Source organism: Bison bison, unplaced genomic scaffold (assembly GCF_000754665.1).
Source record: "Bison bison bison isolate TAMUID 2011002044 unplaced genomic scaffold, Bison_UMD1.0 scf7180017856337, whole genome shotgun sequence".
In the NCBI taxonomy this organism is placed as follows: Eukaryota; Metazoa; Chordata; class Mammalia; order Artiodactyla; family Bovidae; genus Bison; species Bison bison.
In genome coordinates, this window is record NW_011486910.1 from 1,007,464 (window position 1) to 1,019,941 (window position 12,478).

The window sequence follows — 12,478 nt, forward strand, 5'->3', positions numbered from 1 at the left end:
CAAAGAAACAGAGGAAAACAATAGAATGGGAAACACTAGAGATCTCTTCAAGAAAATTAGAGATACCAAGGGAACATTTCATGCAAAGATGGGCACAATAAAGGACAGAAATGCTATGCACCTAACAGAAGCAGCAGATATTAAGAAGAGGTTGCAAGAATACACAGAAGAACTATATAAAAAAGATCTTCATGACCCAGATAACCATGATGGTGTGATCACTGACTTAGAGCCAGACATCCTGGAATGTGAAATCAAGTGGGCCTTAGGAAGCATCACTATGAACAAAACTAGTGGAGGTGATGGAATTCCAGTTGCGCTATTTCAAATCCTGAAAGATGATGCTGTGAAAGTGCTGAACTCAATATGCCAGGGAATCTGGAAAACTCAGCAGTGGCCACAGGGCTGGAAAAGGGCAGTTTTCATTCCAATCCCTAAGAAAGGCAATGTCAAAGAATGATTAAACTACTGTACAATTGCACTCATCTCACATGCTAGCAAACTAATGTTCAAAATCCTCCAAGCCAGGCTTCAACAGTACGTGAATTGTGAACTTTCAGGTGTTCAAGCTGGATTTAGAAAAGGTAGAGGAACCAGAGATCAAATTGCCAGCATCTGTTGGATATCGAAAAAAAAACAGGAGAGTTCCCCCCAAAAAACATCTACTTCTGCTTTATTGACTATGCCAAAGCCTTTGACTGTGTGGATCACAACAAATTGTGGAAAATTCTTAAAGAAATGGGAATACCAGGTCACCTGACCTGCCTCCTGAGAAATCTGTATGCAGGTCAGGAAGCAACAGTGAGAATTGGACATGGAACAACAGACTGGTTCCAAATCAGGAAAGGGTTATGTAAAAGCTGTATACTGTCACCCTACTTATTGAACTTATATGCAGGGTACATCATGTGAAATGCCGGATTGGATGAAGCACAAGCTGGAATCAAGATTGCCGGGAGACATATCAATAACCTTAGATACGCAGATGACATTACCCTTATGGCAGCAAGTGAAGAAGAACTAACGAGTGATCAAAATGAAAGAGAAGAGTGAAAAAGCTGGCTTAAAGCTCAACATTCAGAAAACTAAAACTATGGCATCTGGTCCCATCACTTCATGGCAAATAGATGGGGAAACAATGGAAACAGTGAGAGACTTTATTTTGGGGGGCTCCAAAATCACTGTAGATGGTGACTGCAGCTGTGAAACTAAAAGACACTTGCTCCTTGGAAGAAAAGCTATGACCAGCCTAGATAGCATGTTAAAAACCAGAGACATTACTTTACCAACAAAGGTCTGTCTAGTCAAAGCTATGGTTTATCCTGTAGTCATGTATGGATATGAGAGTTGGGTTATAAAGAAAGCTGAGCACTGAAGAATCGATGCTTTTGAACTGCAGTGCTGGAGAAGACTTTTTTTAAAATTTATTTTAATTAGAGGCCAATTATTTTACAATATTGTATTGGTTTTTCCATACATAAACATGAATCCGCCACGGGTGTACACACGTGTTCCCAATCCTGAACCTCCCTCCTACCTCCCTCTTCATACCATCCCTCCCTTGGACTGCAAGGAGATCCAACCAATCCATCCTACAGGAAATCACTCCTGAATATTCATTGGAAGGACTGATGCTGAAGTTGAAACTACAATACTTTGGGCAACTGATGTGAAGAACCGACTCATTGGTAAAGACCCTGATGCTGGGAAAGATTGAAGGCGGGAGGAGAATGGGACGAGAGAGAATGAAATGGTTGGATGGCATCACTGATGCAATGGACATTAGTTTGGGTAGGCTCCAGGAGTTTGTGATGGACGGGGAAGCCTGGCGTGCTGCAGTCCATGGAGCCACAAAGAGTTGGATGTGACTGAACGACTGAACTGAACTGAACTTGCCCTAAAAGGCAGCCTGCAAGCCTGAGGGTTCTCGAATGTTACAGGAGTAGTTGGTCTGCGTCAAGAGGCATTTCTCTGGGCAACTGAAGGATTACAAAAACTAGAGCATGTCAGAATAGAAGGCCCTCAGAGATCATTTATGTTAATGGATCCAAACTATTTGGTTCTTAAGGTTTAATTCATAAGACTTTATGAGATACCCCATAATATACAGTGTATTAAAGGGGATACTCAGAGACTTTCAGGGGCTTCCCTGGTGGCTAGGTGGTAAAGAATCTGCCTGCAAATGCATGAGACGTGGGTTTGATCCCTTGGTTGGGAAGATCCCTTGGAGAAGGAAGTGGCAACCCACTCCAGTCTTTCCTGGGAAATCCCATGGACTGATGGGCTACAGTCCATGGGGTCACAGAGTCAGACAGGAGTTAGAGACGAAACAAAAACAGAGGTCTTGGATTTATTGTTTCCCTTGACCTAACTCCTTCATCCTGTCTCCCACACACAGAGATTTGAAACTCAGGATCCAGGTCCCTCAGCATTAATAATAGTACTAGGAATACTTCTTTCTCCGAAGTCCTAGATTTCCTTCAATGAACTCATGCCACCTGTGTGTGCGATGTGAATGTAAATGTGTATTATGCAGGGGGTGCAAATTGGGGGAGGGGGAGAACTATGGGAACGACTGGAAAGTTTTGTTTGATTTTGCTACCAGAGGAAACAAAGAAGAAGTTACCTATTTACAGAATCCTTTGTCCCAGAAGTCCCTCCTAAAAACTTGTATCCTCTACTCTGTGGAAACATCCCTGGGGACAGTGTAATGCTGTCTAGTTTTGTACTAGAGAAAATATTAGACTTGTTCGGAAAACCTCACTTGAAATTCTGCTTCTGCTGCTTAGTATTAAGACAATTCATTGTTAATACTTTTATTTTTCTTATAGTGTGGAAATCCTAGAATAGTGACTAGAGGAAAGATTGACTTATTATTATTTTTTTTAATTAATTTTATTTTATTTTTAAACTTTACATAATTGTATTAGTTTTGCCAAATATCAAAATGAATCCGCCACAGGTATACCATTTTTGGAAGTTGACAACATTTAGCATTTTTTTTTTTTTTTTTCCGGAGAAGGCAATGGCAACCCACTCCAGTACTCTTGCCTGGAAATTCCCATGGATGGAGGAGCCTAGTGGGCTGCAGTCCATGGGGTCTCTAGGAGTCGGACATGACTGAGCGACTTCACTTTCACTTTCATGCATTGGAGAAGGAAATGGCAACCCACTCCAGTGTTCTTGCTTGGAGAATCCCAGGGACAGGGGAGCCTGGTGGGCTGCCGTCTATGGGGTTCAAAGAGTCGGACACGACTGAAGTGACTTAGCAGCAGCAGCATATTTTTTTACTATATGGAACTGCAGAGTTTGCAAAAAATACTGTTTGATCAGCAATATAGAAAAAAATCTTTGAATATTCATCATCAGCTTTATAAGATTAGAAGAGGATTTTAAGAAATTGGGCTTTTGCCACCTCAGAAGAGAAAAACCTGGTTTTCTCAGATCACTTGGAGCTGCTTATGAGCAAGCATCCTAGCCAGAAACCAAGTCCAAGTTCAAAGTGTCTACAATAGCTGCGCCAGCCTCAATTCTGACAGTGCCTCCACCACTGCACTCGGGCTGGGGAGAAACACGTGTCTGGGTAAAAAGGGAGATAAAGCGAACATCTGTTCTCACAATATGGGCTTGTTATCATAGCTCCTTTAAGTACCGAAGCGCTGGCTCCAAGAGCATATTTTCTCCAGCACAGAAACTCCGCAAGGCTTGGTCAATTTTCCGAGGGCTCAGGGACAGGTTGTAAATGAGATTGTAGTTGTGAATGAGGCGTCTGGCTCGTTCCTTCTCTAGGACTCCTGTCATTAGGTCGGGTGAGTGAGAGGTTTTTAAAAAAGAATGGAGAAAACACAAAAGAGGAAAATGCATTAGTTTGAATGACTTCTGAGCAAAAATTAAATGCTAATATTTTGAAACTTTAAGCTTTAAAAAAAAAAACATATGACATCCTAAAAAGATACAGTCCTGACCATGTGTCATAGATGCTGAGAGGAATTTGACAGTGATCTGGGGAAGAGGGGGTGGGGTCCAATAAAATCCATAGGTAGACTCTAAAACAATTTTAGCTTGTTCTTTGTAGCCATAAAACTTTAAGAGACCAATTTTTGAAAATGGTGGGGTGCCTGCTAAAAACACTTCATAATTGCTCTGGTTTTATGTTTATCTTATTGAAATATCCAAACACATTCCTAAACATGCAGGATTTAAATAGCTCACTTTTATGCATTTCTGGAAATGTATTTACTGTGACTCCCTCGAGCTTGCTGTGTGATTACAGGTAAATCATCTAACTTCTTGTGGCTTAGAGTCTAAATCTGTGGAATAGAGATGGTGGTACTTATCATCACAAGATACACTCTAGTACCCACATGTTATGTGTAGCAATGCTGATGTGCTTTTCATGCTAAGGGTAAGCAGATTTTGATAGTTGCAGAGAGGAGTGCAAGTGTAGAACACGATAACAGCAAAAATCAATAACTCATTGATAAGCCTTGATTTGTGAGTTTATAAATGTCACATACTGTGCCTGGGAATAGACAGGATATTGAGAAGGGGTTTGTTACCTTAGAAAGATCTCCAACCAGTCAGGATGATAACAGAAGCAGAAAATTAACTAGAGTGCAACAACAACAATATTGATTGATACTCATATACAGCATTCACCATGTTGCAGGCATCCCTCCAAACAACTTAACCAATATTGACTCACTTAATCCTCACAACAACTCATTTTGCAAAGAGAGGGAAACTGAGACATGGAGATGAGAATTCTCTTGCCCAAGGTTGTGCTTAGTCCTTGCATTTAATCATCACATTGTATTATAGAATGAAGGGAAAGAGATTGTTTCAAGCAGGGCTCAGATACTTTTCTAAATATTTTCCATGAATTGTGAACATCTACACTACAGGTATCATATCATGTTATAGGGGTAAAGGATATATCCTTTGCATGTTGTTCTTCTAGTCTCCTGTATTTGCATAAGTTGTCATAATGATTGTGACATTTTTTCTCAAAGAATCCATAGGGAGTGGTCCCCTGGTCATTTTGTAGAAAACCATGGCCAGTCAATTAGTGTTGGGCTCTAGTGACACCTGTCATCTCTGTTTAAGCTCTGTTTTTGTTCAAACGTGCAACGATAGTTGAGTGTCATGTTCTCCTCTGAACTACTCTCTAATGAGTGTTTCTAACAGTGGACTGCAGACAGCTGGGGTCCTAGTATGACTTATTCCATCCAGTTTTATTTGGTTCTGTCTTGTCCCTTCCCATCCCATTCTATCCTATTCCATATCATCCTATCCCATCTCACCCCATCCCATTCTGTCCAGTTAGCTGTTTCTTTTCAGGTTTATTTGTGGTCTCTTTCTCCTATGATAATGTTCATCCTTTCTTCTGCAGAAATATCTTTCTTTGAGTTGGTCAGTTGCATCTTTGCAATTTTCTGGATGGGGCGGCTGCTCTTGACCTGGTCTAGGCTGGACCCCTCAAGACATTTCCTCATACACTACCTCTGGAAATATAAGTCCTGAGCTTTGGAGTACGCCTGACTGAGAAAGACATTTTAACTTTTTGAGCCTCAGTTTCCTTGACTCTAAAATACTAATAATTAAGTTGGATGAAAATGAATAAAATTATAAGTGCTTACCACAGTGTTAGGACTATAAAGCACTCATTAGTGTAGATACTATGATAGGATGGTTATAATAGTTATATCACCAACATTATTTAAAACACATGGGAATATATTTTAACTAGAATAGATTATTTGTGTATAATTTATATTTTAATTAAAAATTAGAATTAATGCTAAAAAATACATATAAGAATCACCAATGGTGGTGTTGGGGGCCTTTTCTTTTATCTTCTAAGCTTTACCATTAGTAGAGGATTTTGTAGTATTAGACAAAAGTCCATTGGCTGAAATTTATTTCTGTCTGATTTGCTGCCATTAGGGAATGCCCAAAACAACTGCATAAAATAGCCTTTACAATCCACCTTAGTGTTGTCAAAGCCTGTCCCTATCCCACCAGAACCAAAAAGAAATCAGCAAGAACCTCTTTACTATGCATTTCATGTTACAGTTTGTAAAGAACTTTAAAATCTCCCTGGATCCTTTCTCAAATCTGGGAGGTATGTTTTATTTTGATCAGTTTTACTATTTTACAGATGAGGAAACAGACTTGGTGAATAAAAGTGACAGCAGTTGGTGAAGTCTGAACTTGAATCTGGTTAAAAACACACAAAGAAACAAACCAACAGAGCAACAAGCCGAATCTGATGCTCTTTGCAGTATGTCATGGGAGTCTGGTATAGAGGGAAGTTCAGTAGAACTGGGGTTAGAATTTTGCCTCAACTGCTCACTGGCTGATATTTTATCACTTTGAGTTTGGCTTCCTTCTCTCTAAATAAGAACATTAATCCTTTCAGCAAGTGGTTGATGTGAGGAATTAGTGATGCCATGTATACAAAGTCCAGACCCATGCAGAGAATATCCTTGAGGGCTCTCTTTGCACTCTGCCTCTTTGAACTCTAAAATATTTTCTATTTAGCCTTTAGTTCACTGGGAAAATTCCAAATCCACCAGTCACTCAGACATTTATCCCAACCACCCATCTTTCTTTAGAAAGCATGACCAGCTATTCATAGTCCTTCCTTATTCTTTCTCCTCGAGGATATTTTCTTGACAACCCCCATTAAAGAATAAGCACAGAGTAGGTTCCCAGAAATGCTAATTTAATGATGGATGTTCTGCCTTCAGCCTGGATAAAGAACAGCCTGCCCTACATATTTCCTTGCACATAATAAAGATCACTGATTCATCATTGGGCAGAGTAGGGATCATCTACTCAGTGTCTAGAGGAAGGCTGTGGTGGTCTGCTAAATACTGTGGCTAATAAACCAAGAAGATGACCTCAGTTAATCCTCTTTCCTCATTAAAGATAGTTATAGATGTTTCCAGATCTGGCTGACACATTCCTTGGCTATTGAAGAACTAATGAATTTCATAGAAACAGAGAAAACAGGCATAAATAGTGAAAAGGCCATGAGAAAGTCATTTTAAATCTGCCAGAATCTGCCCCAAAGTCAACAAAACTGCGTTTTTCCCCCAGAACAGTTCAGAAGTATGAGAAAGGTCCCAGTCTTTGGGGAGTCTCTTAGCAACTAAGTTTATGATCTGTCATCCATCATCAAAACTCAGCGTTTGTTTCTTTAGAAACATCTTTTCTCTCTGCTTGTGTTTTGGTTTTGTTTGTAACCCCATTACCACTCTTGCAGTTTTGCTATGTATACCTAGACTGATGACTATTTCAGTAACCTTTTGATCTCCTTTTCTCCAGTATCTTCCCTAAATGATCCATTTCAGCTTTCACAGTGTTCTCCTCTAGTTGAAACTTGGTGAACACTGAGTAGAGAATTAAGCTCATCCCAGCCCACCGGATTCACAACACGGTATCAGCTTCACCATCTGGTTCAACATGACCTTCAGTCCTATCTTTCTTACTCTCTTCCCCACCATACTCATTCTCACCTTCTAACCTTTGCAGAAGATGGTTTCAAAGTCTTCCGTACCTCTCCTTCCAAGTTCAGCTCAAGTTCTTCCAATGAGCCCTCTCTGAGTACCTGCCCACATTACATAGTGTGCTTTAAAAAAAAAATATCTTGTCTTTTCTTTGAATTCTTTAGCTCTAGTTTGTGTCTTCAATTATAATGCTTTACTATAATCTGTCTTTAAAATTTTTGTTTTACTGGCATTGAACTATTGCCAGCCTTTAGGTAAGCCTTTACCTAAAAGTTCTTTACCTAAAAGTTCATGTCTCATCCTTTCTGGTTTTCCTCTTGGTCTAGCCTCTAGCACAGTGCCAGGCTTATAACAGAAGTTTAATAAATGAGTTTCTAATTCAGCTAGATGAATTTTTCATCTAAAATTTTCATTTCCCCCTCTCTTTGGTATAGTTATTAGAAGTCCTTGGGTATTGTATGATATTTATATTTTATGTGATCTAGAATTCAAAGCAAGATGAAACAAAAACATTACAGAGAATGAAAAAGTATTAGTATTGTTATATGATCACTTCTAGAAAATACTAATGTGCACATTAACTCTTTTTTGAGATGTAATTGATATTAATATATCACATTGTATATGTTTAAGGTGTACAATGTGATGATTGATACACATGTATATTAGAAAATGTTTATTAAAATAAGGTTGGTTAACAAATCCTCTACCTCCCATAATGACCATTCTGTTGTTGTTGTTATGGCGAGTCTATTAAAGCTCTACTCTAATAGTAGCTTTCAAGTACACAACACAATATTGTTAATGAGAGTCACCATGATGTATGTTAAATCCTTGTAATTTATCTTCTAGCTGAAAGTCTGTACCCTTTGACCAACATTTCTCTGTTTTTCCTGGCAACCACCATTGGTGGTATGGAACTAGAATGTTCCCTATTTTTAGACTCCATGTATAATGCTAATTCTTCATGAACACAGTATGTAATTAAGCACAACAATTTCAGTGCATATGTTTTTGTATCTGCTCCCTCTTTTCCATTCCATGGGTCTCTGACCTAGTTCTGAATTTCATTCTCTCTCACTTAGACATTGCAATAACATCCTTTACTCTTTTTATGCTTTAAATTTCTCCTTCATTCTCCACATAGCCATCAAGGACCTTTATGAAATACAACTTCACCATATCAATCCCTGCTTAGAAACTCAACATGCTACTCACTGTCTTTGAATTAAATCCAAATTCCTTGGTCTGTTATCTGACATCTTCCTAGATCTGATCCCATCCTATAGTTTCACCTTTTTCAATTAATAGTCTTCTTAATGGCACTTATATTCTATTCAAACCAAATTCCTTGTATTGAGCTTCATACATAATGCTTTGCTTGGCTAACTTGCACCTTTACCAGAAAGGGCCCTCTATTTCATTCCTTTGTATATAACAGTACTTTATCTTTAATGAGCAATTTCAAACTAATATAACCTTTCCTGATCACCTCACTATGAAGGAATTCTCCTTTCTCCGAATGCCCGCGTAGCACCACCCTCTAATGGCATTTATTACCTTCTATTTTGGGTTTAGTTATTTATGAACATTCACTCATTTGTTTGTTCACTCAAAAAAAGGTCAAACAGAACTGTGCAATGTGCCAGGATAAAAAAGGAATGTAGTCTACTGGGTGGATAGTAGGAAGTCCCAAATAGAAAGATACAATATAGAAATATGATAATGGGTGTTAAAGAACTCTGAGAGGCCGATAAAGGTTGGCCTAGATCTGTCTGGGGAAATCGTGAAAGTCTCAGAGGAGTAGAGCTTGAGTTCCAACCTAAAAGATGTTTAGACACTAATTAGCCAGGTAGACAAGGTGAAGAGCTGGCAGGGGGTGGGGTAGTTAGAGAGGCAGATAGCTCAGGTGGAGGGTGTAGGTTTAGAAAAGGCATAGCCACAGGAGAAAGCAAGGCACGTTTGAGGAAGGCAAATTAATCATTATAATGGGGAATACAAACTCCTGTTAAAGAGTTTAGAGGTCAGCCTGTTAGCAGGTATCCTGAAGATTTCAATCAGGGGAGTTAATGATTGGATTGTGGGTTAGACTCAGAAACTGTCAGCAACCTGGTAGGGGATTCATGTCTGATTTATCTTTTTTTCCTGATTGTGCTCAGCACAGTGCCAGGCACATGGTTTATGTACAAATTATATTTATTAAGAAGTGAAAGAAAGGGAGGTGTCCACTTACAGATTGCAACACAAATAGAAAGGTATATGATTGCTTCTATGTCCTGGCTATTGTAAATAGTGCTACAGTGAATACTGGGCTGCATGCATCCTTTCAAATTATGGTTTTCTTTGGTATATGACTAGAAGTGGGATTGTAGGAACATACGGTAGCTCTGTTTTTAGTTTTTTAAGGAAACTCCATACTGTTCTTCATTCCTATCAGCTGTGTTGGAAGGTCCCTTTTATCCATACCCTCTCCAGCATTTATTATTTGTAGATTTTTTGACAATGATGGCCAACCATTGTGGTTTTGGCTTACATATCTCTAATAATTAGTGATGTTGAGAATCTTTCCATGTGTTTTTTTTGTCAAAGTGTATGTCTTCTTTGGAGAAATGTCTATTTAGATCTTCCACTCATTTTTTGATTGGGCTATTTTATTTCATATTGAGTTGCATTTGCTGTTTGTATATTCTGGAGATTAATCCCTTGTTAGTTGCTTTGTTTGCAAATATTTTCTCCCATTCTGAGGGTTGTCTTGAATGGATAAAGAAGATGTGGTACATATATACAATGGAATATTATTCAACCGTAAAAAGAAATGAAATAATGCCATTTACAGTGATATGGATCAACCTAGAGATTGCTATACAGCCAGAAGTAAGTCAGAAAGTAAAAGACAAATACTGCGTAATATTGATTATATGTGGAATCTAGAAAAATAATACAGATGAACTTATTTACAAAGCAAAAGTAGAGTTGCAGATACAGAAAACAAATTTATGACTACCAAGGGGAGAAGAGGGGATGGGATAAATTGGGAGATTGGGATTAACGTATATGAAAGTGTGGAAGTGTTAGTTGCTCAGTTGTATCCAACTCTTTGTGACCCCATGAACTGTAGGCTCTCTTTCAGTGGAATTCTCCAGGCAAGAATACTGGAGTGGGTAGCCATTCCCTTCTCCAGGGTATCTTCCTGACCCAGGGATTGAACCCAGGTTTTCTACATTTCAGGCAGATTCTCTACAGTCTGAGCCACCAGGGAAACCCTTAACATAAATATACATGTATATATAAAATAGGTAACTAATAAAAATCTGCTGTATAACACAGGAAACTGTATTCAGTGTTCTGTGGTGACCTAAATGGGAAAGGAATCTAAAAAAGAATGGATATATGTATAACTGATTTACTTTGCTGTACAGCAAAAACTAATACAATGTTGTAAAGCAACTATACTCCAACAAAAATAAAAAAAATAAAATTTGTGGATCTCAGTGTAAAATGAAAAAGAAAAAAAAAAAGAAAGGTGTATGAGCTGTAAGCTGCACACTTCACCTGTATTACTCAGATCACACAGATAGAGGGCATTTTCTAGCTTCCTGAACCTGTCGATCCATGTCTCACATTCTTCAGCTGCGTTTTTCATCACAGGACTGACAGAAGGCTGTGAGATTGGCCTGATCTTCAAGGCATTCAGGATATCTTTGGGGGCTGAAGTCTCAGCAGGTGGATTTTCTGGTTTCAAATCTTTTTCTGGAGTTTTCTACAAAACAACACAAACATCTCACTGGTAATGCATTCACCACCCAGAGCTCCCCCAGTTTCTTGGCCAATGACAAGGCTACACAACTAGCAATATTTATTGTAGGTCTGTCTTGTAAATCTGGAGGATGGATTTCAAGTCCTCAGTGCTATAGGACCATATCTGCCAAGTCTTACTGGACACAGACTACTATGCTGAGTATTTTCTTTTTTCTTTAAAGGAAAGGTAAAATTGTGACTTTTATTCAGCTTGCATTTCTAGTTTACACAGAGGTTTTGTAACTAGCTAAGATTTTTCATCATGTTCTACTCTGCCTTATACTATGGGGATGCATAGACAATGCTTATAATTTCTTGGTGGGAAAACTTCTGAATCCTTGAGTGTAAGATTCTTGACAAAAATGATCTAAGCAATAATGTGATGTTACCTTGGATGTGTGGGCTCACTGTAATGAATCAAGGTGCCTCTAGTTTTGCCTGTCCTGTTCATTTAACAAAGGAAGCTGAGGCCCAGCGTGGGGAATAGACTTACTGAGATTGTACAGTTAATGGTAGACAGAAAACTAGATCAAGGGTATAGAGATTATATCAGTCTCATCTTTGTATCCTAAACTCATGTCCAGTACAGAATAGAGATGTTTTTAGAATAAATAGACAAATGAGTTTCAGTAGATCCATGAAGGACATTCTGTCACCTGCCATGTAAAGAGAGTGGGCATTTATTGACCTGCCCAACCCCACTTTTCCAGGAATTACCCCTTCTGTTGATCCATATGGTTGTAGAGAGAAACATCATGTGTCTAAGCACATAGTGCGGGACTGGACATCTAATGCAAAATGACCAATAAATACAATATCCAGTGATTTTGGAACCACTTGTGAGAGTTAAAGGCAGAGATAGGAAAAGATAGATTATTTTGGGTGAGAAGAGAGAGAGAGAGAAGGGATATGAAACTGACATCAGAGAAGAGAGAGGATATGAGAAATTGTGATGATGTTCAAAATTCAAGTCTCTGATTTTAATGTTATGTTTCTATTGTTGGATATAATTATATATATTATTATATATATGATTGTTTATATATTAAATATAAATTATATACACAATTTGTTTTGTAAATAATTATATATGTAAAATATGCTCCAATTTGTATGCAGGTCAGGAAGCAACAGTTAGAACTGGACATGGAACAACAGACTGGTTC

General features: G+C 38.5%; 1 protein-coding gene across 2 annotated transcripts in view; it reads right to left on the minus strand.

Annotated features, from left to right (window-relative positions):
- Nucleotides 1–2,887: 2,887 nt before the first annotated feature.
- The window catches only part of LOC105002614 (chromosome unknown open reading frame, human C1orf87), an 83,954-nt gene continuing 74,363 nt past the window's right edge, over nucleotides 2,888–12,478 (minus strand). The window contains exons 11-12 of one of the 2 annotated variants that reach the window (XM_010859335.1): nucleotides 11,067–11,274; nucleotides 2,888–3,794 (exon numbers count right to left, since the gene is read on the minus strand). In XM_010859335.1, the coding sequence (XP_010857637.1) occupies nucleotides 3,634–3,794; nucleotides 11,067–11,274 (369 nt within the window). In that variant the 3' untranslated portion in view covers nucleotides 2,888–3,633. The remainder of the gene's footprint in view (nucleotides 3,795–11,066; nucleotides 11,275–12,478) is intronic. The other variant, XM_010859345.1, reaches the window with a different exon arrangement.